Here is a 24,591-nt window from a genome sequence, read left to right as displayed (position 1 = left end):
ATGTGTCTGGCCCTTTAAATCACTTTAAATATTACTTGCACTGTTTAGGAACCATTAATTTGGAAAATGCTGACAAAAAAAACACAGGATTATATCATCAAGATATGACACCACTAAAAGTTGATAAATTGTACTGAACTATCGCACAGCCCTTAAACTTTTCAGTTCTATATTCCACCATTGACAGGTAAATGAAAAGACAAGATGAGAGAAGTATTTGTTTTGTGCACGTAAGCACGCAAGTTTAATTACCATGGGGAGCGGAGAGAAAAGGGAGGTTGACATAAGGGAGGAAAAGGGAGTATCGGGGGAACTGACGCAACAGGGAAATGTCCCTGCCACACACAGCAGAGACAACGTCACATTACATCACACGCTACATTTAGTCACAAATTCTTCCCGGCCCTACATGGTAATGTCAATAACACTTCACTTGTGGTTGTTGATATAAAGCACTCTAGGAAAATCAACAGAGGTTCGCCAGCTGCACCCTAGACAAAGACGAGGTCCAAACCTTTAGAAGATTTTACTTGATGAACTACCTCAGCGCGGGGATAAAACGTAAAAGACTTAAAAACAAGAGTTAGAAGGTCTCACAGAGAGGAAACAAGTTCTAGGCAAAACAAAACAGAATTCACAGTAAATCGCTTCTTTTTTTTTCCCAACAAGTAAACCCCGATCTCGTTGACTAGGATGCAGCTACTTTTTCTACAAAGCAACAAAATAAATACTGTGAACAATTAAACAACATCAAGGGGAAGAACCTATTTTTTTTCCAATCAATCTTGTTTAACTGTGAACATTTTTTGGAACGATGAATATGAACAGTGATGGTTTAGAGCCTACAGCGTCAGAAGCTTCCTGTAGCCGTCTAAAACTAAGAACACAGTGTCTGAGTTTTCTCTAGTGCTTTTAATGACAACCAAACCTGATCATCTAAACAGTGCCATCCAGGGTCTGTGCCAATGTGCTTGAGTTAGCCTGTTTGAGGTGCATGTCACCTTCGATTTCCTGCTTGCCGCACCTGTAGAAAATAAGTCACATATAGTGTCAGTGTTAACAGTTAAACAGTCCCCAAATATTCCTCTGATGGTGCACTAGCGTTTATTCGTTTCAGTGTATTTAATTGAATTCATCAGGCCCACAGAACTATTTACATGCGTGCTGACATGATCTGTTAATTAGACTTTTAGAAAAGATAAAAGCTGTTTGAGTGTTTGCAACATTTACTCAAACACCATCTTTAAAGTATACTACAACCAGAATCATTAAGCAAAAGCTGAGCCTTGTCTTTATGTTAAAATTAATAGATTAATAGACTCCCTTCGAAACATGCAGCACTTGGAAAATTAGTGGAGAGCACTGGTAAGCGAGGCGCAGCATCTTGAGGACACTGCGTTTTATGCTGATTAAAGTGTTTTCACGAGGCACTTCTATTCTAATTTCTCATTATGATTATTAGCGGAATGACTGGCTTATTATTAACACAGCTTTAAGTACGCAGAGAGACAGAGTTTGTCGCATCTTACCGAGAAACTGGTCCATTTCCTGTCCTTTCATTTGGCTGCTGGTCCAACTCCGAGAGTAACTTCAATATATTCAATGCAGCCTGTGGAGGTGGAGAACAGGATAAGTTACTGCAGTGAGCATTTTTAAGAGGCAACTACAACTCGACTGAGTACAACCCTGTAAAGTAAAGCCACATTGTCTTGGTAGTAGGTTATCTCCAACAAAAAAGAGCGAGTATCCAGAAAGCAGACGACTTTTTGCTCTGATTTTGGGACCTTTGACGACTTAAGGAAATAAAAATGTCTAAGGAAATAACACTGGCTTTGTTCTGTGCAAAAGCAGAATCCACTGTCCGAATCTTGTCCACACAAGACAGGCCTGCATGATATATTTAGGGGCAAAACATTTATTTTTGTAGAAATTACAGCATATGACACCTGTTTTGTTAAAGGGACAGTACACCCCTAAATCAAAAATACATTTTTTTTCTCTTACTATTACATACGCTGCCATTTTTACATTTTATTAAGCACCTGGGCACCAAGTTGGACATATTTAAACTTTAATTTAGGAAGTTAACATGATCGTGCAAGGACTGATGCTTTAGAATTTATATGTTTGAGACACTTATTTGCAGCATTTTGGTCCTACTGATTATTTTATCTTGCCCTTCCTGAGGCATGGAAATACTCCAGGGTGTCTACAGATGTAAGCAAATCAAATTTGACTTTTTAAGACCTTTTTAATACCACCTTATATGAAATTTAAGACCAAACCTGCAATGGAAATACACATTATATATACATATATTGTAAACCATCATCAGGTCAGTCAGGCTGGAGAAATTTTCACAGTACTGAAAATATTTAAGACTCATCGAATCTGAATTTAAGACGACTTAAGACTTAAGACGACTTAAGACTTTAAGGACCTGCAGACACCCTGTGCTTCCACATTTCTAATTTTAGTTGGAAAGTTGTCTCTTTTGTCAAAGCTACTGTAGCTCACATACAATGTGAATAATTGCATTGTAAGTTTTGACAGATACATTCTAGATTTAAAGCTGTTTAAACTACTAAAAGAGTCACAATACATTTTGCAGTTTAAAAAAACAAACTCACCATATCATGACAGGATTCTACATCTTTCCCAATCCCATGACTGATGAGCGGTTGCTGGGAGGAGCAATTAATCAGTGACACAAACTCATTCTTATTGTTTTTGGGAAAGTCTTTGTATTCCACCTGCAGGCAAATAAAATATTTTAATGAATTTGTATCACTTCTTTTGGCTAAATCAAATAGATGCACACTAATGACCAAAGCAGAAGTGTTAGTTACCTGCAGGCCCTGCACCGCCGCAAGAAAGCTGAGCTGTTCCGAAGGCCTGGTGAGGGGTCCGTGGGGCAGCTGGTTCAAATTATTTTTGTTCTTTAGGATAGTCTCAGCAGTCATTGATGTCCCTGCGTAAAGCAGCTCGTTGGCAATCATGGCAGTGATTGTGGCCTTGCCTGGGTTGGGTACAGCTCGACTGTAGTCCTTGGCCTGGGTCACTTGGCAGGCCCCGACTGCCTGAGCCACCTCAGGGACCATGGGCAGGATACCTGCAGGCAGCTGCTGGTGGCTCAAGTAAGGCAGGCGGAAGTCCTCCTCCTTGGAACCTTGAAAGGAAAAGCACATCTGTGAAGGAGCTCGACGGAAATGACACAGCAGAGTACAAAATGTGACGACTGCCGCTTACTCAATGCCACCTCCTCTACAGAGCCAGGTTCAAAGAAGGTCACTTTGCGCCCATCACCAGGTTTTTTCACTGGAGTCTAGGTATTAAAAAAACAATCTATGTGAATGAGTGAATAAAGGTTTGTCATATCAAATCATCCTTGTCTTCCATTTTACAAGAATTACTTGCTACTAGGTGTAGTGGTACCTTTTCATCAGTTTTAAGTGCCGGTTTAGGGGGCTGAGGCTGAGGCACTTTATATCCCAAGAGCTCCAGCATTTTCTCTGCTGCGTTCCTCTTGGCCACCTTCTTACTAGGTCCCATTCCCTCTGCAGTCTGGCCGCACACTGTCACCTGCCCCAGAAAGCAGGCAGCAGACACACAGGAAAAGTACTCAGTTAAAACTAGAAATTAACAAGCAAAACAAAAACAGAGACTGACGTTGCTATTCATGCTAACGGCATGCCTCTGCTGCTGTTGACTCACCTGCATGACAAACTCCCTACGGCGAGGTAGACCTCTCTCCGTCACCATGCTGTACTCTGGCTCCTTCTCCTTCTTGGCCTGCTGGATCTGAGCCAGGCGGCTAATGGGATTCATTCCCTGGCCATACTCTGGGCTGGTCTGCAGCTGTTGGCAGAAGAGGTTAATCATCACTTAATGAAGAGTCTTTGCGTCTGTACTGATTAGGATGATTGCAGTCCACTGGTCACATTACTTTGATGATGGATTTGGTTTTCTTTTTGATGCGTGGCAGCGTCTTTTCCACACTGGGTATATGGGGTAGCCTCTTCAACTCCCCCAGCACCGCTGCTGCTGCCAACTTCTTGGCAATCTTTTTACTTTTTCCTTCGCCCTCTCCAGTGAATTCCCCGACTGTAACACGCACTACAAAACTCTTCATGTGGGGAGGGCCTTCTTCCTTTAAAACCTGGAGAACAACAGTGACAAATGATGATGTAGAGGAGCAATTGTGTGCTAAAATTAAACTGGTGACAAATTAGGCTAAGTCTATGTGTCAATAAACTGATGCATTCCTATTAATCTCTACAAAGAAGGAACGTAAACCACCTCAAAGTTGACAGGTAAGTTGCGTTTAAGTGCAATTTCAAACACTTGACTGATTTCTGATTTGTTGAGGTTCTCTTCCTCCTCGGGCTCTCCGTTCATCTGTCAAAAGCAGACAGCATATTAAAGAAAGAAAAGCAATAAGTCTGAATAAAATGGCACAGAGGCGTTCTAGTAATACTTCATGCTGAGTGTGCACTTCTCTTCTCACCACTGGCAGCTGCTGCAATATTGGCTCCTTGTGCAGCACTTTCAGGGCCTTGGCAGCAGCGTCATGTTTGGCCAACTGCCGTGTGCGTCCCTTCCCAATAAACTGCTGGCCTCCGATGGAAAGCTCCATGTGGTATATCATTGGTCCCACTGGAGGAAATGGGTAATAGTACCTAGACACACACACACAAAAATGCAACAGTTTTCATGAGATTCATGAGATTATTCAAAATGAGGACAAAATGAATGTCCTCTTTTCAAATTTCAAAGTAAAGGAAACTCACTGTTGCATAGAGCGCTGGTAAGGTCCTGGAGCCCGGACATTGTAATTGAAGTTTGGTGGTCTCATCGCCGGGTAGGGGTCGATGGGTTTATACATGGGCTTTTTACCAAGCTTCATACAAAGTGCATTTAACTCCATGGTATGTGTCATGCCATCTGCTGTAAGGCCAACACACAGAAAACCAAAGATGAAACTACATATTTGAGAAAACTCTTTTCTATTAAGTGTTCACAAACGTTAAAGAGACTGCAACAGAGCCAGTGGGAAGAGCCCACCTGGGTTCTTGCCTGTGTTGCGGGGCGTCCTCACGGTGGGCTTGGGAAGTGTCGTCTCAGCTAGGGCAGATGCAGCAGCGGAATGCTGGGCTTTCTTGATGCTGGTCCCCTCTGCCTCCCAGTGCTGATCTCCCAGTGTGAGCCTTACCGAGAAAATCTGACAGACGCAGGAGGCCTTACTAGCATGAACTTGTGTCAAAAAAAAAAGGCAACAGCATAGTTTGTAAAAATGACTTTAAATACCTTTGAGTGAGCTGGTCCTTGCTCACACAGCAGCTTATACTCAGGTTGAATCTTGTTGAAACGGGCTAACTCATTCACCAAACACATGGGGGTCTTCTCTTTAGGGTTTGCCATGTTAGATACTGTTAAAACAAAAATTAGATCAACTATATTAACAACTAATAAGGAGAGTCAGGCAGAGGATCTCTCTGAGATTTATGAGCTTTGGATAAATATTTATGGACCTATGATATGAAACACAAACAAATATTGAGGTTAGCACAACAAACAGAATGGAGCGCGATCAAGTCTCTGTGACACACACAAATTGGTACACCACAGCTGGAAGACCCACTTGCCAGGTCCCAGTGTGCCGGTCAGCTACAACAGCACCGAACACAGAGTTATGCATGAGACCGGGACTGTGTGTTGGCATTGCTCTGCAGTTGTCTGGGATGTGTTTGGAAACACTTCCAACATATACTAACATCACCCAGATGTGTCGATCACCGGGATGAGGAGAAATACAAACTGGAGGCCAGCTTCTTATCCCCGCTGCTTTCAGGCAGAACGGGATAGTGTGTAGGTATATTAATGGAAACACACTGAACATAATAACGCACAGTGTGGCATCACCCAGATGTGCTTATCACCAGTACCCTTCTATAAAGTAGTGTATAATGACATGTCAACACACAACAACTTTTGGGGTATGTTTTCTCTGTTGGCGCACTAGTGAAAGTAGAGTGGTGTGGATGAATGAAAAATTAAACGATAAACAGTTTATGGTATCACGTTGCGTGACCTTGTAAATGTAATAATTTTACCTGAAATCCTGTTGCTATTGTGTTATATAACTTCCTTACTGCTAAAACGTAACATATTACTTCAGCGTGTTACCCCCAATGCTGATCATGAAGACAAAAACAATGAGCTACGCCTAGTCCAAAGGTCTGACAGCAAATAAACACAGACAAAAACATAAATACTGAATGCAGTGACTGTGGTGTACAGTAGGGCTGCTACGATTAGTCGACTAACCGACTAATTAAATAATCGGTGACTATTTTAGTAGTCGACTAATCGGTTTGAGTCATTTTTCATAGTAAAGTACTATAAAAGTATCCCAAAATACTCTTATTGCAGCTTCTTAAGTTCAGATATTGGCAGCTTTACACACTCTCCCGTGACAGTGAACTAAAACCCTTTGGTGTGAGTACGAAACAAGACATTAGATGACGTAATTTTGGGGTTTGGGCGAGACAGACATTTTTCAACATTTTAACACATTTTTCGATGAAATGATTATTCGACTAATCGAAGAAATAATCGACAGATTAGTCGACAATGAAAATAATCGTTAGTGGCAGCCCTAGTGTACAGAGAGCCCTCAAGAGACAGAGAGTTCTTATACAACGTGTTAATTTGACAAATACACACTGTATAATTTTGCAGTTGATATTAGCGACCCCAAATGTCAGTGGCTAAACAAAAGGGTCTTTGATGTGCACAAAAAACCCTTATTTAACAAACAAATGAAACAAACCTGTGGTGGTACTGTAGGGAGTGGCTGAGCCCGCAGGGAGCGCAGAGCTCCTGATGGGCTGGCTGGCGCTCTCCGAGGGTAGGGTGCCTGACGCACAGGGGATGCTGTAGCCAGGCTGTGGCTGCCCCAGCTGCATTGGAGCTGAGGCAGCAGGCATGGGACTAGCCGGACACTGAAACTGGAGCTGGGACATCCTTGTTGGTCTATTTTAGTCAATCGTCGACTGAGGTCAAGATAAGAACTTTGTAGTGCAGCAATGGTGAATGCCAAAGTGGGAGGAACTGTTGATTGAGGAGGTCTGAATGTAAGCTCTGCCTGGAAAGTGAGGACACAAAATGTGTGAAGAAACTAAGATGTGCCTATTTCTACAAGAAGAAGAACATTACACAATTTTCCATTCATCAAAAAAGTGTCACTGTAACAGACACTGGGGCCTCCAGCACTAAATGGGCAAGATTAAGAGCACTCCCAGGCACAGGCCTGACAAAGAAAAACAACCACACTCGCATCTATCCACAATTTAGTTTCCAAATCACTGAATCTGCATGTGTTTGAACAGTAGGAGGGAACCCATGCAGATGTGGGGAGAACATGCAAAATGTATACAAAAAGGCCCCAGCTGACGGTGTAAGGTTACAACCAGCACCTTCTCTCTGTGAGACAACACTGCTAACCACAGGAAGCGTTCACACCCTCAAATTCAACTTAACATCTTCAAGTTGATACGTTTTTTAACCTTTGAATCATTCAGATTGTTAAATTGAAAATAGGTCCACATGAATTCAATGTAATTTTTGACATTTGACAAGAATATTTTTTCATGAAGGCAAGATTCAACACACAACACTCCACTGGCATGATTTTCAAAACTGTTTGGCTATAGTAAAACACACAATGCAGTCTAGAAGAAAGCCTAGGCTACATATAAAGCCGCTGTCTTCATATATGACAGAGAGAAGTGCACAATAAACATTAAAAAAGTATGCATCTGATGGGCTCTGGTTTCTGCTCTGCTGTCACTGGTCACATTTATAGGATATTCTATCCTTGCCTTTGTGCAAAAACTGCACATGAAGACATTTCTTTAAGATATTGCATCTATTTGCAATAGTGAGAGAATTCATTATGAATGAGTTATTAGTGTCAGTGTGACTTTTACGCAATAATGAATTTACAAGTGTAATTGATGTGACAGCAATGCAGGACAAGATGACACCCCTGGTAGCTAACTGCCCTGTACATTTTTGTATTTACTTAAGCATTGACAGCATTCATGAAGGTCTCAGAATAATGTGTATATGGCCCTGAAAATGCACATCACAGGCAGACAGAGATTTGTGCAGAGCCCACAGGACGACACCCCTCACCAACAATAAAGAGGCAGCATTATTTACCCGTCACAGCCAACAAGAATGAAGACAGCCAAACAATGAATTGTGACAGAGCAAAACCGACACTGACCCCACCACTGTTTGCTTGTCTTAAATGGTTTTCTCACCAACATTTTGCGGTGCTCTGGTTGTCAATTAAGGACGCTGCTGATCCAAAAATCATCCTAATTATTTTGTTCTCATTCAGGCTGCACGGTTGGGAGGTGTCACTGTCTGGGTGTTCTGGGGCCCTTTGAGCTTTGGCTAACTGTGATTTAATGAATATTCCCATGCACTGATTTTAACACTGACCTCACGCCAACGTTACTAGATGTATGCCATACTAATCACCAAACTTGTTAATAAAAAGTCGACTTTGATATTTGCTAGGGTTAGTTTATAAGGAGATTAACCGGCAAGCTAGCTACCGTTAGCTTTTACAAATAGGAGCTTCGCCCGAACAAATATGCAAAACGTTAACATTACACGGAAATTTCTCACGGATCATCTGGCTAGATTTGACTATCTGTGTGAAAACATCTATGTAGCAGACACTGCTGTCTGTAGGCCATTAACAAGCTCTGAATTAAATCAGGCCGACGGATAGCTATACGAGCTTTCCCAAAGGAACCACGTTAGCCAACTGATGCTAGCTTAGTGGCTACAGTGGCAAGGATGGATATAATTGAACATTCTCAGTAAAAATCAACCTAAACGCTTAAATGAGAGCAGCAATGGTGTCTTCAGAAAGATGCACTCACAACACATAAGCAGCAGTACATGACACTAATTTATTTGCTAATTAAATTTGTCATAATTCCCAGGGAGTGAAGGAAAAGCCGGTGAAATTGCTAGCTAGCTGGCTAGCTAACTAGCTAGCTAACCCCGTCTCTCGTCAAGTCACTGCACAAAATAAACCTCACCTCGTCGTTCCTTCTGTTCAGTTTTTAGTTACTCCATAATACACGTTGATTTGCTATCGTTTGCTTTGGCTAATGGCCAGTTTCAAGAGCCAGTCTATGATATTTTTATATCAAAATGCGGGCGGTGAGGAGGTGGACATTGGGAGAACAGGGCAAACACTAAAGAGAATGGCCCGATCTTGATTTTCTCTTCCGGAAGTGACGTCGACAGAGAGGAAGTGCTTCCAAAATAATATAGGATTTTATGAAGAGTGAAAAACCATAGACTGTATAAAAATAGTGAAAAACGCATTTCTTATCATCATAAATGCAACTGGGCAAGCATACAAACAGAGAGAAATGCTTGTTGGACACAAACAATTAAAAACAGTAAACAAACACAGTATTAACAGGGTGTTCTGAGCTTTATTTTGGTTGTATCAATTAGCCAAAAAAACTGCACAATAATTCTGTGGTGTAAAAAAAATGAAAATGCACACACAAATAACTATCAAGTTCATTATTTAAGCTAATAAATATAAAACTGGTTCACTATAAAACGTTGCCTCTAAAGTGTATGATCCTTCCTAAAACTCCATAGCTTGAGGGTAAGAGCAGTGGGTGAGCTGGTTATAGTGGTTAGTCCTACAGGTTACTGGTTGTATCCCTGACAGATGTTCAGAGTGTCTCTCAGCATCAGGTCGCGCAGGCGCCACAGTGCATCTGCCATGGTGGTGTGGGCTCCTTTGCTCTTCAGCCAGTGAGCTGGCAGCCGGCTCTCCTGCTCTTTGGTCAGGTGAGCGTCACGCCTCTGAGCTGTGATGGGAACACGGGGGTAATTTATCAGGTGAAATATTTTTACTTATATGAGCTGCAGTATCTTTCACTTCTTTTTATAAGCACACAAAAACAAGAGACGCTTCAACTTATCATGTTTTTTCAAATCTAAAAATATCATGTTGGGGAAATCTGTGGTATAATGTGACATTTCATCACTATCAATATTACATCCACAAGAACACTTCGACACACACGCTGCAGATGAGAAGACAGTTTAAGAACACTACCTTTGAGCGTTTGGTCCCACTTGCTGACAGTGTTAGACTCTGAATTCAAGCCCTCAATGTACTTCAGGTAGGCCTCTGAGTGGAGCACTCTCTGGGTCTTTGGTGGTGGAGCCACAAACATGGGAGTGGTGGGCTGTAGGTGTGAGGGCTGGCCTAACTGGCCCTGTCCTGGATATGGTGGAGGAGCGTGTGGTCCTGGGCTGAACATCCCAGGCTGAAATCAGACAATGAGAATATACTTTTTAGAATGTGGACAATATGTGGAATATTGAATCCTACAAATAACATTCTGTATGTAATACATATGTATGTTATATCCATCAGTAGCCCTTTTTACACAGAGTATGCTCTATAGGGTCGCTACAGAGTCCCTTCCTTATTCCGCCTTTGCCTTTTTTCGCATCAGTGCGCTCCGGTGTGTGATTATAGATAGCATGCCAGCATCCCAGAAGCAAAAAAGGCTTGATAGGCGTGATGTTTATTGTTTAAAACAACAGTGTCTGCCTCTGGCGCCACACATCGTCAGCAGCACTTTCTAAACAATTGTAATGGCATAACACGGCAATAACAATCATTTAACATCCATTATATGTGAGTTAGTTGCTACCTGCTGTTAGCTGCTTTTTAAATCTCCTGTTGTGGAGACGCACACATTGACACCTCATCAAACATCACACCCGTCCTGCTGACTGTCCTTTTTACACAGACGCCGTTTCAGGGATGTTTCTACCTGCCTACTTAAAGGCGAGACAACTCTGTCTCCCCATTCTGCATTCACACTTTTATACAGAACTGAGAGACGGCATAACAGCACAATAATCCCGCCTTGAACAGGCAGTGTAAAAGGGGCTAGTGAAAACACAGTGGCTGCATGACTTAATCACATATAAAAGTTGAAAAGTATGCTAACTCAGTACTGTCTCGACTTGGGCTCTCACCTGTTGCATAAAGTTTCCTTGGCCTGGACTTCCTGCCATGCCATTCATACCAGCGCCCATCATACCTGTTAAATGACAACATTTAGTTTCTCTACATGTAGTAACTGTTGTGTACTCATGCTGGTTTGCTTTATGTTAAGAACTACAACAACGTTTCAAAATGACTTGTGAAAATGTTAGTGTTTGACTATCAGTTGGATGTTAGTGACTTGGTTTGTTTTCGCATGCATTATATCTGTAAATGTGTATATGGATCTTGTACATTTTTGGTGTGGCATGTGAGTGTACTCTGAGAGAGGTTGTTGAAGACCAGAGAGCTTTGACTGCTCAGTGAGAAGATCAGGCAGTGCAGCCTGTGAACCAGGTAAACCCCTCCAGCAGGAGAGACACGACTGGGTGTGACTGAGCAGGTGTAGCTAGAAACAGTGGCCCTTACCCTGATGAGGCATGCCAGGGTACCCGGGCATACCTTGCTGGAGATGGTGAAGAGGCATCCCTGCAGGGTGAGGTGACATTGTTGCCACGCTCAACAAGCCCTCATGGGGGCCCTGCATGGGCATGTAAGGTGGGCCGTAAGCTCCCATCATGCCTTGGGGAAGAGGGCAAGGAGAGGACAACAACATATCCATGCATAAGTGACATGCAGCTGACTCTATGATAACATGCACTACTACTGCACACACACACTGGCCCCTTTCACACATGCACCTTAAGCTGTAAACGCTCTGGCAATTTGATTGATTCTGATTGCTCAGGACGAGTTAGACATTTACAAATGTGTAGTCTGACTCACAGGATGTAGACTGTGTATATAAGCACATCTGCCAATAGCCAGATGGAATTTCTTCTCCCTTTTCTGCTACCTGCATGTTACTGTTTTCAAAATCTCTGTCGCTTCCTAAACCTAGTCTTGCACAGCCAGGCCAACCTCCACACTTTGTTTGGACAACCTCCGAGCTAGCAATCTACACGCTAAAACGTCTTTCGATGTCTGATGTGGTGTTTTCTTTTTGCAGGAACTTAGCCATTTTAATGCCAGGGCTCACCCATAGACAAAATGATGGATGATGCTACTGTGAGGTCACTCATTGGTTTACAGACTCCAATTTTGAAGCCTTGAGTTCAGCATTTTGGCCATCGCCATCTTGGTCTTTTTGGAGCCAGAAGTGACCATATATGGACAAGAGAGTCCTGCTGTAATGGAGCAAGGGGTGGATCTGACAAAAAACCCAGGTACACTATCAGCAGACAGCCTGTCACTCAAAACGGCCATGGCCTTACTATCATGCGTAACTTAAAGCCATAACAAAATGTAAATGGGACATTAGCTATAGTGACCAAAAACTGTTTTCTGTACCAGGCTGTAAACATGTTCATTTCAGCTGTGAAGCTAGGCTTTTTAACATGGGGTCAATGGGCTGGAGTAGGCCTCAAGTGGCCATTACAGGAACTGCAGTTTTTGACACTTGTGCACTTGCTTCATTTTTTGAGCCCCAGATGTTGCCACTTGGGCTCACCTCCATATGTACAAATGCTCCACCAACATAGGTTCCATCCCCACACTATTTTGCAAGGGCGCAGTCACTGCATCCTAGGCTTAGCACCGCACAGGAAAATTCTGATTGGTTTAAAAAAAAATACAAACGATCCAGTGTGGAATTATGAAGGTTTCAACCAGACTTTTTCCCGGCGCTGGTACAGTGCTAAAGGAAAGTGTAGAGATAGGTCTGGCTATGGAAGACTAACAAATGTGTTCATACAACTCTGTTGGGGACAGGAAGCCTGCAAATTGTTATAATCCTCTTACTTAATCATGGTTTTACATAGCCACCAAGCAAACTGTATATTCTATAATGAACTGCGATATAATTTCGATATGACTTAAATCAATCATCTGAGTAGGCTCTGAAAGTTCAGTACTGCCATCTTCCATGGTATAATTCTTTCTAACGCTCGCTTGTTGTTCAGCTGTGCTTACAGACAAACTTTCATATCCTGTACTGTCATGGAAACGTGACACTGACTTTTGCAGTATTAGAGATTAACAAAAACCACTACCTCAGCCAACTAACCAGCCCTAATAATCCCAGAGGTTCAGTGTGTGAAAGGGGCAGACAATACAAATGGGTCTGAGAATGTTAGCAGGCAAAACAAGCATGGAAGTTAAATGAAATTTAAAAAAAAAAAAGTTATTCATTGTTAAAAAAATCATGCAGTCAATGTCATGCACTTTCAGATATGGAGCTAGTGATAATACATACAACAATATGAAACAGCAGCAAAAGAAGAAAATTGTTGTTGCTTCAAGAATGTAGTTTTGAGATAAAAAATAAAAAGTTTCAAATGGTTAGAAAATTAAAAGGATTACGGTTTTTAACAGTCCAGCCTCATTTCCCTGCTGCTTGCTGCCAAACACTCGTGCTGTCTCTGAGAGGGGTTACCTGACACAGGTGTCATGGTCTGGTTTATCATTCCCATAGTGCTAGGCGAAGGAACCATCCCCATCAGTGCCCCTACGGGGGTACCTGCTCTAGGGGACGCTTGCTTCTGGGCTGGTCTCTCGCGCTCTTGTTGATCCACTATTTTGGCTGCACGTTCTGAAACAAACAAATACTTCCTATTTTGGCCTCAGTTCACATAAGAGAACTTTCACACCCACATATTTCTTCTGCTCACCTTCATAATCCGCTTTCTTGGTAGCCTCGAGGTTCCTCCACTCAGTGCCCACGAGTCGACTCAGCTCCCCGAAAGAGTAGTCTGGGTGTCGAGCTTTGATGACTGCTCGCATTTCACTGCTGAACAATATATAGCCACTCATGTTGATCTTCCTCTTGGCTCCTTCCTTCTTAGATAAGCCCTTCACTTTAGGAGTGGACTTCATGAAAAAAACAAAGATTCAGGTTAAAAAACAAACTGGTGGTCATTTTAGTGTTCCCAAGAAATCAAAACTCATGTTAAGTTTTTGTTTTTTAAGTTTTTATAGAACATTTTCTGGCCTAACAATGACAAAAAAGTCATTTTGTAGGAATTCTTAATGGCATTTTCAAATTTGTCATTTTCTGGAAAACGATTAAAATAAATGTTTATGACTCATCCTGCACTCAGGGGCGTTTACCAATTTTGCATGCAATGAAAGGCTTTCCCAAATGTTAATGTCCCTCCTCCATATCTATAAATTCTGCCAGTTATCAACCAGCATAAAGGACCTACAAGCTACCTTGCAGTTGTGGGTTGTCAATGTGTTTTTGGTTGTTCTAACTCCTGCAATCTTTTCCCCTTTCCTCTCATCCCTTAGTTAAAGGTTCTATAAATGAGATTCTGAACATTAATACAGCAGCAAACAACTATTTGCCACCCCATTGGCAAGCTAATTCCCACTCTGCACCATCACTGCCAGGAAAGTGGCACCACTCAGTTACTGCCACCATGGGTCAGGACAGTGTCATCTGAGCAGCATTTACACCCACGCTCTGGTTCCCCCCAAGATTGCCCCCATTAACACTGAAAGCTGTCAGCACTGTCTAGCACTCCTTGCCACTACCATTTTGGCTTTGCCACCTCCATGTTTGCTTGTGACGTCAGATTGGCCCACACATTATCATGGACAAAATTTTCCGTGACTTTTAAAGGACCTATAAAAAAAATTCAGAGACCCTTAACATATAAAGTGAACAGAACTATACAGCACACTTTACTCCAAATGTTTAAATTTAATACTTTCTACTTTCTTCATCCACTCTTTAAATCCTTCAAACTGCCTTCAAACTACGGGCACAGTCATACTAGACTCACTGTACATTAGTCTGGCAATGACTTTCAAGCATGAGGGAAAATGAAACTGCTGATATTATCACTGTATTCCTAACGAATTTTGATTATAAACTCATTTCTTGATGCAAATATGAAAAACAGTGTGAGAACATAAGAATGTAGGCATACACCTTTTAAGCCTTGGATGTGAATATGGAAGGTTATCTACAGAAAATTACTGTAACAATTAATTTCATTACACACAACAGAATTCCATGACTTTTCCAGGTTTTCCATGACTGTGGGAACCCTGACTTTAAATGCCAATCACTACCCATGACAAGTCCCTCCCTAGCTTCCTGTTTTTACAGGAAACATGCAAACAGCTCTTCGCTAGCTGTTAAATGTTAACCTTAATATTAGTAGCAGGAGTTTAAAGCCTTTGGACATAAGATTTGCACTTCTTAAGTTAAGGTCTTTGGAGGGTGTGTGGGTACCTGAGTGGGAATGTATGGCATGTTGTCCATATCGCTTGCAAGAGGGGTTTGCATCTGCGGCATGGAAGGCGTCTGTGGAGCCTCCTCATCATCGTCCATTTCTTCCATATCATCATCTGCATCCTCCATATCAGCCAGTTTCACCTCAAGCTCAGTGATCTTCTTGTCCAAAATGGGTGAGGCTTCCTTCTGTGGCACTATCAACTTCCTACATAAGATAACCAGCACAAGAGAAACAAACACAAAATTTAGACTGGGCAAGAAACTGTAGAGCTTTGAATCAGAAACTCTGCTCGACTGACCAACCTGAAATAGAAGATCTCATCCTCGACTACTTTGGAAGAGTACGAGAAGCGTTTCAGACCCTTGAACTTTTTCATCTGCTTCTCCGTGTCGATGTAGCGGCTCTCGCACAGCAGGACATCTTCTTCTGAAACCTCCGTAGGTCTGCATGACAGGTAGTCCTTAAAGGAGGACACCATACACTTGCCTGGAGAGCAGACAAGAAGGATAAAACTTCATTTATAAGGAGGTTTACGAATAACTTAAGATTGCATGTATTGTAAGAGGTAAAGTAGAAAATTATACACTTCTTAATACAGCTTGCATTACAACATGTGTGTGTAGTAGGGAGATCCACCGCAGAGATGGCGTCTGGTTAGCTTAACTTAGCTGTAGCCTTATATTTAGCAGATGGATATACAAGAGATCAATGGTATCATTGTTTTTAGTAACTCCTATCCCACAACGATGTGTTAACACAACTTATCAAAGCAGTACCTATGACACAGGTAATGGGCAGGGTCTCCTCCAGATGGCTCAGAAACACTTCTCTCTTGTAGAACATTTTCGTGGGTTCGTGCTCCGTTTCCTCGGGATGAATGAAGATGGGTCCAAAGAAGAAAGTGGTCCCATTCTGCACCCACAGCTTCTCCATCCTGCAGCCAATTCAAGGAAGACATGTTAACAATAGTCAATAACTATGTAGGACCAGTGTCACATAAGAGGCCTTCTTACAACAGGGAGGCAAAATATACTTTCACCCACCTGGCAACCCGGGGCTTTGACAGACCATGTGACTGGATGTAAACACAGTCTCCCACTTTAAACCACATGTTGTTGTAGCGTAACTGCTCATAGTGCTGACAGTCAGGCTCGGCTCCGCTCATCTCCACCGGGACGTCCTCTCTTTCCTAAATGAATAAGCGTGGATACATAGAAGACTCAGGTGTTTGTTTATACAATGACAAACTTTCAAACTTGACACTAACTACGCTTTTGCTGCTCTGGTCCTTGTCAAGACATGCCTGCTACCAGTCTGTGAGATAATGAATCCCCTGTAGTCAGCAGACCGACAGTGTGTTCTTGCCTGGCGTCGTTATATTGTAGATTTTATTTTCTTTTTTATTTAGGCCTGGCTCCAGCCTTACACTGACGTAGACTAGGGGGTCAGTGTCCTGATTCTGGAGGTCTTTTGGGACTCGGCCAAAGGTAGCTCAATACTGAAGTCTGGTATCACCCTATTATCTGCACCTATAATTTGTCTTGTGTCCTTGAATTTGCTCCTACGATGACCCATTTCCCATAAAAGTAAAATTAAGAAAGCTCACAAGAACTATGAGGCCTTATTTAGAGCAAATTCCTATCGTAAAGTAGACAATCTATCTTAACTTTAGGCTGGAAATGATAAAAAAAAAATTACAGCATATTACGTTTTTGTCGTGTCCTAACAGTAGAAAACACAGTGTGACCTCACCTTCTCCACAAAACTGCCACTCCCTGCATATGAAATCGTCAGTTTGTCCTGGTCAGGCTTGGCAAACATAGAAGCAACACGGACGACTGGCAATGGCACCTCCCGAGGGACCAACTTCACAGAGCTCGTGGGCATGGCCCATATCTTGATCTTCTTGAACGACTTGTTCCTGGCAGCGTAGCGGGATTCGCAGATGTACACGTCCTCTGGTCTGTAGCCCTCAGGCTGCATTTTGAAATAATCCTACAGATGCGAGGGGAAAAAAGCCATCATTAAGTGAACAGATCCTTGTGTCACAAACTTTTTTTTTATATGGTTCCAGTTTGTGTAGACTAGAGGGTCTTACCTTCACAAACAGGACCACACATTTGCCCAGAACTTTGCTGATGGAGGCTTTGTTGTAGTAGTCGCTCTTGAAGACCTCCTTTTCCAGAAACTTGCGTGTTGCCAGGTGGAAGGTTTCACTTGGCCTGTAGAACCAGCAGCCGTAGAGCCACTTCTCACCTTCACACACAGGCCATTAACAAATAATCAATACAAGAAAGTTGCAAAACTCTCAGTACTTATAGTGTAAAATAACAAGCATCTAAAGGTAGTTTAAGGTTCTTGTAATAATTCTGCCTGTTGATTTTGTTTGAGTGTGTCATAAAAAGGTACGTATGCCGTTCATGACAGTATGATTTTTGTACCATTTGTATACTAATGAATTTGCCAAAAAAACTGATGAGTGTTACCTGCTTCATCCTCCCACAGGCGTTCAATACAGACAATGTGTGGCTTCAGGTTCGGCTCTGACGGCTCCACATAGACAAAGTCCCCCACATGGTAGGTGCTGTTCTCAAAGCTGCAGTCCTGACTGTACACACGCTCCGACTCAGACTCTGACCGCCACGCCTCCCCTGGCAGATCCTCGGCTTTATCACCCTCTGTAAGTGACAATTAATTATTTCATATTAATACCCCATCAACATACTCCTCATACCTGTTTACTGTATAGGTTGTACCGGAAGTTCACACACACCTTTGTTTTCCTCCTCCTCTTCCTCCATCTTCAGCTTATCCTCCTCAATCTCTTTGGGAATCTTCTCCCTCTTTTCCTGCTCCACGTCGCTGTGCAGGTGTTTTGTCGTGTAGTTGAGCGCAGACGACAGCAGTATCTCTCCATTCTTGCATAGCTCATCCCTGATCTTAATGAAAAACTGTTGTAGTTCCACTGAATCCTCAAATATCTCTGAGTCAGTCCTGCAAACACAACAAAGACATTACATAAACACTTGTGAACACAGCTTAGCTGTTTGATAAGGAATCATATAATCTAAATTATGTTTGTAACAGTAAAAATAAGGACAAAGCTAAAACAATCTCAATCAGTGGATGATGGATGTTAATCGTTAAATTATATTATTTTATTTTCTATTTACTCAACATTTGTAATAAGGACTGTTAAGAGGTAACTGTAAAGGACCTTTTCAGCTGCATTTTGAGAATATATAAAATTGGATAAAACATTTTCCCCTCTAGGTTCATAACAACTTTTTTGAAAATTTTATGCAATTGTAGAGTGGTAAAAATGTTGATGTCATGCATAAGATGTAAAATGTTAGTGGCCCAATCATGTAAAAACCTTTTTTTACTTACTGTTTCAGTGCAAGATAAATTAAATGGGTTATTATTTGTCTACAGATTGGACACAGTGAACATTTCACTTGATATCACTTCAAACAGCTACATGGCACCCTTTAAAGAAAAGCTGATATACCTGTGTAGTCTCCGTGCCTTCTCCAGCACTTCAAACATGTGTTCCTGGAAGACGTCCAGTCTCCTGTAGCGGCCGCGGTCCACATTCACCCTGATGACATCAAAGTTAAGTGGCGGTTTCTCCGGTGCGGCTGGATCGACAGCGGGGATCTCAGCCAGGGAGTCGCTGTAGCATCGGCCCTCTTCATCCTGGTGGCCCAGTACGGACACAAACAGGTTCCTGATCAGCTCTCGCACCAGAGGTCCCACCGCAGGAGGCCCAGAGTCCTCGCCTCCCTCCTGCTGCTTGCGTGTCTCCAGAAGCACCCGGTGCAACACCAGAGCATCCCGATAGATCAGAGACTCTGGCTCATTATAAATGCAGGCATTGTTGAACATGAGAGCAAAGTCCTCCACCAGGGCTTCAACGTCTTGGTAACGGCCAGCCGCCATATGGCTTCGCAGGCGCTCCATATCCACGGGTCTCTTGATGGTGGCATAGTAGTCAGGTAGCTCGGCACGAGATGGCAGACGAAGGAAGATTGTGCTCAGGCGCCGACCTCGACGGTCGGTGAAGTTTCGCACAGCATCGTACAGCTCATTTAGCCTCTGCTGGAGAGGGGTGAGGTATTTGGACTTCTTTGGAGAAACGCCACTCTTTCCTAGATAAAGAAATTACATATAGATATAAATAAAAATATTGGACAGAATTAAAAAATCTAAATCAATTATTATACCATGATGAAATGACTGAAATCCTATAGGCGCACTTGAAGATTAAAAAACACATTTGAGGAAAACATTGGCAAGGATGTAAAGTGTATCCGATTTTTAGTAAATAAGCTAAAACATGATAACTCACTTAGTTTCAGTTTGGGAGATCCCACGTCTTCTTCTTCAGGCAGAGGTCCCAACTCCTTACGCTTATCCTTCAGTATCTTCTCCAGAATATCAGCATCATTATACACCTGCAAGAACACCCCCCAAAATTGGTAGTATCAACCAAATACCTCATGCTTAGATTGTTTTGCATTCAACAACAGCAAAGATTAACGTTGCATATTTTATTCACCTGAGATCCCTCCTCATTGTAATGCCGAGCGTTTCGGAACATCAGCTTCATGTCCTCCATCAGAGCTTCCTCTGTCGCGTAGCGTTCGTTGCGGATGTTGTGCTCAATGGTCTTCAGGTCCATTGGTTCGAGGATGACTTTGTAGTAGTCGGGGTAGTCTTTCTTGGATGGTTTGACCATAAACAGATCGCAAAGACGGCGATTGGTGGCCGCTTCCCGGGCCTCAATCACAGCAGCGTATAGGGCTTTCATTCGGTTCTTCTTGACATTTTTCTTGTGGCTTAATAAGAATCAAACAGAATACTGATGAGCTTGGATGGCAGCACATGCAAAACAAGGTTTCAGGAGTGATGCATTTGTTACAGATTCTTCGTACTTAATAAAATAGGCGATACATCTACAATTCAAGTAAAAAAAAAAATCTGAAAAACTTGTATACCTTTTCCTCTTGACGCTCCCTGCATCAGATGACAGAATGCTGTCTCCATCCTCATCGTCTCTCCTCAGAAGTTCCCTCTTTTTCGCCTGTAACAATCATAGACCGATTAACATACCTCAATGGACAATTACACTCACTGAGCTATTTCTGCAAGATGCTTCATTGTCTCTTTCATATTACGGCTCATTTCTTTCTTGCTTGGCCTAACTAGAATGAAAACATCTCCCCCATAACCTTACATAAATTTAAAAAACCACACAAAACAAACAAAAAAAAAAAAAACACAGCAGATGTCCTTACCTGCAAGAGCTGCTGAAGCCTAATGGCCCGTTTGTAAATGCTTGAGTTAGGCATGTTGTAGCGCTTTGCATTCTCAAACATCAGAGTGAGGTCAGTCTCCATCTGCTCCACAGTTTCATACTCGCAGTTCTTCATCTTTGCCCTAAAAAAAAACAAAAACTAAAGGTTATCATGGATTTAAATTACTCTTTAAAACGAGAAAAAAAGGTTTTAACAAATAAAACCCATCGCTAACGTTTTAAAATCTGTCATTCTACCTCTCAACTGAATCTACTGAATGACCATTCCTTACCTGATCTGCTGCAGAGAAATGGGCTGCTTGATCTGCTGATAATAGTCAGGATATTCCCTGCGAGACGGCAGCTGCTGGAAAGGTTCAGAGAAGACCTGGCCCTGGTTGTTCCTGGCACCTCTCACAGCTTCATACAGCTGAAAGATCGGGTTGTTCATCTCCATACTAGAACTCTGACTCTCAGCCTCTGACTCTCCCTCGTCGTAGCACACAGAGCCTGTAAACATTTACACAGTGGGTGAACTGTTATTTTTTTAAACACGAACAAAAGGTAAATTTCTTCTCTGCCTAAGGTGCTGATGCTGACCAGAGAGCACAGGGTCGTCCTCACTCTCCGAGCCGTACTGAAGAGCTACGCTGACGCCAGAAAGTCGATCCCCTTGGCCAGACCTGCGATTTCTGAACAGTTACAGTAATGAAACACAACATGCAGATCTTAAAAGAATCTGTTTTCTGTTAGGGAATAATTTACTATTTGGGCCAAAAATGATACACCAAAAACTTTTCAACTGTTGTTTCATACCTGATGCGAACACTAGATTTAGTGGGTTCAGCGTGTTCAAGTTCAGTCTTCCGCTGGATGAAAACCTTCTTTATGGTGTTAGCATCCTATACAGTACAAAAGAGACCAATCGTCAATATTTGGGATATTACATCTTATAAAATAGAAAATTAAGAGAAAGAGTTTACCTTGAAAACCTGAGATCCTGGTTCATTGTACGTTTTGGCATTTTTGGCCATCAGGTCAACGTCCTTGGCCATTGCATTGACACTTTTATAGAATCCAATCTATGGAAATAATAGAAATTAGTGCAAACTAAAATAAGTAATAATAATCTGTGATTTTTAAGATGAATGATGCACGACAAAGCAATACGTCAATACCTGTATTCTTTGAGCGATCGTTCTCAGATCTATTGGCTCCTTTATAATGGCATAGTAGTCTGGGTAATGCTAGGAAAGACAGGCGGATCTGTAAATGTCAAGAAGTATAACAACTTCAGGAGCATCAATCCAAAGACTTTTTAAGGACTTACCACTTTGGAAGGCAATTTCTGGAACAGTTCACTGACCATACGCCCTGAGGGATCAGCATGTGACACTATGGCCTCCAAGAGTTGCTCTAACACCTCCTTCAAATTGCCAGTTGGGGTCTAAAAGATGCATAAATGAGTTCTCCTGTAGTGTAATGGTCCTTGTTACAACAATAACAAAGTTCCATAAAAATATATATTAACCTACTTAAAAGGAAACTTCTGTAGTTTTAACGTGGGCCGTATCTTCTCATGTTTTTGTGTCTAAGTGACTAATAGAGACGGCAGTTTTTTAAATTGGTCCAGGACTGAGAGAGCGCTGTGGTCGCAGTGGCGAAACTGTAATCCCTACAGGCCATTGTGCATCATCAGGTGTCTGACAACATTACAGAGAGGACCCTTTGGAGGAAATAAACATTTTTCCTTATGTTTTTCTGATCTGGTCTATTTATTAGTGTGTGTAACTAAATATTGCTCAAGGAGAAGTCTCGTCCTGAAATCTTGAAGACTTTTCTAGATTGCTGAAACCAGTTAAATAGTCAACCATGACTTTGAAAATCTTTTAAAGAACTTTTAACGGTACACAATTGCCCAGAGGGATTATATTACAGTCTGTTTTGTCATAGTGATCTCTCTCAATGATGGACCAGTTAAAAAACTGTTGTCTCAATTAGTCACTTAGACACAAAAACATAAGAAAATTTGGTCCAGGTTAAAAAATACCAAAGTTCCTATTTGGTACAAAGGCACTTCCAACATGTACATGTTTCATTTTTTATGATGTTACACGCCTAAATAACTTACCTCATCTTCAGCTGACATTCCTGGAGTATCCATCATATCATCAGCATCTTCATCATCCTCATCTCCATCCCCAGGCTGCACAAACTCATTCCTTGTTTGCAAATATACCTCCCACAGCTTGCATGCAGCTTGATACTCCTCAGAGTCACTCTGAGTTGTTAAACATGATAAGAAATATAGAGATTTAAAGATATATCTTAAATGTCTTATTACACTATATTACAGTGACAAAAAATACTGAACTAATACTTTCCTTCTCCCTACCTTGTAGAATGATTTGGCATTGTTGAACATGAGCTGGAAATCTGCGGTAAGCTGCTCCACATCATTATAATCTTCTGACTTCAGTTTATACTGAATTTTAGTCATGTCAATTGGCTGGGCCACCACTTCATAATAATCAGGCAGATTCCTGGAAAAGAACAAGAGCGATCAGGCATCACTGTAATCTCCTTATGTCTTCTTAGACGCACCCACTGCTCAGACTGTCAAATCTTAATATATGTTAAGTTGTTAGTGGTTAACTGTAAGGGATTTCTTGGACATGTCCACTCACAAATTGTCCCGGTATTTCCTGTTTTAAGCTTTACTTGGATATTTCTATTACAGTACCTTCTCTTTGGTACCCTTAGGAAAACTTCACAAAGTTGCCTCCCTTGGTCATCCTTGTGGTCCCTGACAGCGTTGAACAACTCATGGCATACGGCGATCTGGAGGGAACAAGCAATCAAAATCAAAGTGTTTACTAATTGAGCTACATGGATAAATCTGAGCTAACTATATAGAAGAAAATATTGTTATTTTAAACTTGATTAAAACACATAAAGCCTGATGCAAATAAACCATACAATAAATCGAGTTTACCGTATCTACAGGAGGAACATTGGAGATTCTTTTTCTTTTCCTGCCACTTCCAGGTGTAGAGGAGGTATCATCCAGGTCGCCCCCTCCACTGACACTGCTGGAGGGTGAAGTGGCTCTTCTTCTCTTGGAGCTCGCTGACATCGCTGGCTGATTAATAACAACAGGCTAGCCCGCTAGCTACATAAATGAAATAAAGGTAAAAGTTACAGTGGGTTTTGGCCCCAATTATCACACGATAAATTTAAATAAAATAAGAACACAAGTCGTTCATCCCGCTATTCACAACAAGGCTTAAACTGTAACAAGAGCAAACTTAGCTGTTAGCATTAGCCCCGCTTGTATGTATGAAACAAAGCAAACGGCTGTTAGCATGTTATCACTGCTTGCTTTCCGCTTTCCGAACAACACAGTCAAGCTAAATATTCTAAAGTTACCAGAAAGCACGTACAAACTGGGATAAATACACAAAAATATTGCATTTCAATAACATATCTCACCCAAAACTCAGCAAAGTTTGCCGTAGTTCCCTGAGCAAAAATGTGTAGCGGCTAGCTGGCTAGCTAGTGTTGTTTGAAAACTCCAGCCCGGAAGTTGAGGTTGTATTGTGTTTGTGTGTGAGGAAGGAGAGCGCCACCTGAGGCAGTGCTGCCCCCCTCAGTGTAGGAGAAGTACTGCACCCAAGACTATGTACCAGCCATGGACAATAGATAGACAATAAACAGTAGAAATAAATGTTTAATTGTATTGCTAATATCAGTAGGCCTACGAGAGTAATTAGAGGGGCATAGAAATACATCAAGACATTAAGAAAACATTAAAACATAGATTTGCTCCCATTCCAGCAACTACTATTGGAACTGAGAGCCAGGACCGGTGCAACGAAAATGTGAAAGGGCAGAATAAATAAGAGGGTGTTTATGTGGAGTAAATCACACAG

The 24,591-nt window shown here is 41.9% G+C and overlaps 2 protein-coding genes across 8 annotated transcripts; both read right to left on the bottom strand.

Moving 5' to 3' along the window:
* Positions 1-216: 216 nt before the first annotated feature.
* stau1 (staufen double-stranded RNA binding protein 1) lies at positions 217-9,319 on the bottom strand. 4 transcript variants are annotated; one of them, XM_050039291.1, is made up of 15 exons: positions 9,126-9,319; positions 6,833-7,147; positions 5,308-5,429; positions 5,065-5,221; positions 4,791-4,947; positions 4,508-4,679; positions 4,300-4,398; positions 3,947-4,159; positions 3,715-3,858; positions 3,436-3,582; positions 3,250-3,325; positions 2,850-3,169; positions 2,631-2,753; positions 1,530-1,609; positions 217-1,024 (listed from the first exon to the last, which is right to left on the bottom strand). In XM_050039291.1, exons 2-15 carry the CDS (start codon positions 7,023-7,025, stop codon positions 937-939), a joined length of 2,091 nt encoding a protein of 696 aa, XP_049895248.1. In that variant the 5' UTR covers positions 7,026-7,147; positions 9,126-9,319; the 3' UTR covers positions 217-936. The 4 variants fall into 4 exon arrangements, with proteins under 4 accessions (XP_049895248.1, XP_049895249.1, XP_049895251.1 ...); XM_050039292.1 differs by having other exon boundaries at positions 4,791-4,944; XM_050039294.1 differs by having other exon boundaries at positions 4,791-4,944; positions 5,077-5,221.
* A 191-nt stretch (positions 9,320-9,510) lies between these two features.
* On the bottom strand, positions 9,511-24,246 carry pbrm1l (polybromo 1, like). Of its 4 annotated transcripts, none has more exons than XM_050039286.1 (30): positions 24,152-24,246; positions 23,655-23,831; positions 23,403-23,500; positions 23,055-23,202; positions 22,791-22,940; positions 21,990-22,106; positions 21,838-21,906; positions 21,643-21,741; positions 21,476-21,561; positions 21,260-21,351; positions 20,953-21,169; positions 20,661-20,802; positions 20,361-20,446; positions 19,922-20,201; positions 19,712-19,817; positions 18,872-19,511; positions 18,134-18,354; positions 17,847-18,038; positions 17,459-17,616; positions 17,113-17,355; positions 16,404-16,549; positions 16,137-16,294; positions 15,663-15,846; positions 15,357-15,564; positions 13,786-13,984; positions 13,551-13,706; positions 11,546-11,698; positions 11,110-11,174; positions 10,172-10,385; positions 9,511-9,920 (listed from the first exon to the last, which is right to left on the bottom strand). In XM_050039286.1, the coding sequence occupies exons 2-30, from the start codon at positions 23,793-23,795 to the stop codon at positions 9,757-9,759; spliced, it is 4,932 nt and encodes a 1,643-aa protein (XP_049895243.1). In that variant the 5' UTR covers positions 23,796-23,831; positions 24,152-24,246; the 3' UTR covers positions 9,511-9,756. The 4 variants fall into 4 exon arrangements, with proteins under 4 accessions (XP_049895243.1, XP_049895244.1, XP_049895246.1 ...); XM_050039287.1 differs by having other exon boundaries at positions 13,635-13,706; XM_050039289.1 differs by lacking the exon at positions 11,546-11,698.
* Positions 24,247-24,591: the final 345 nt, after the last annotated feature.

The sequence above is a fragment of the Epinephelus moara genome, chromosome 24, assembly GCF_006386435.1.
Source record: "Epinephelus moara isolate mb chromosome 24, YSFRI_EMoa_1.0, whole genome shotgun sequence".
NCBI lineage: Eukaryota > Metazoa > Chordata > Actinopteri > Perciformes > Serranidae > Epinephelus > Epinephelus moara.
Note: the sequence above shows the minus strand (reverse complement) of the source record. Positions and strands in the feature narration are given on the sequence as shown.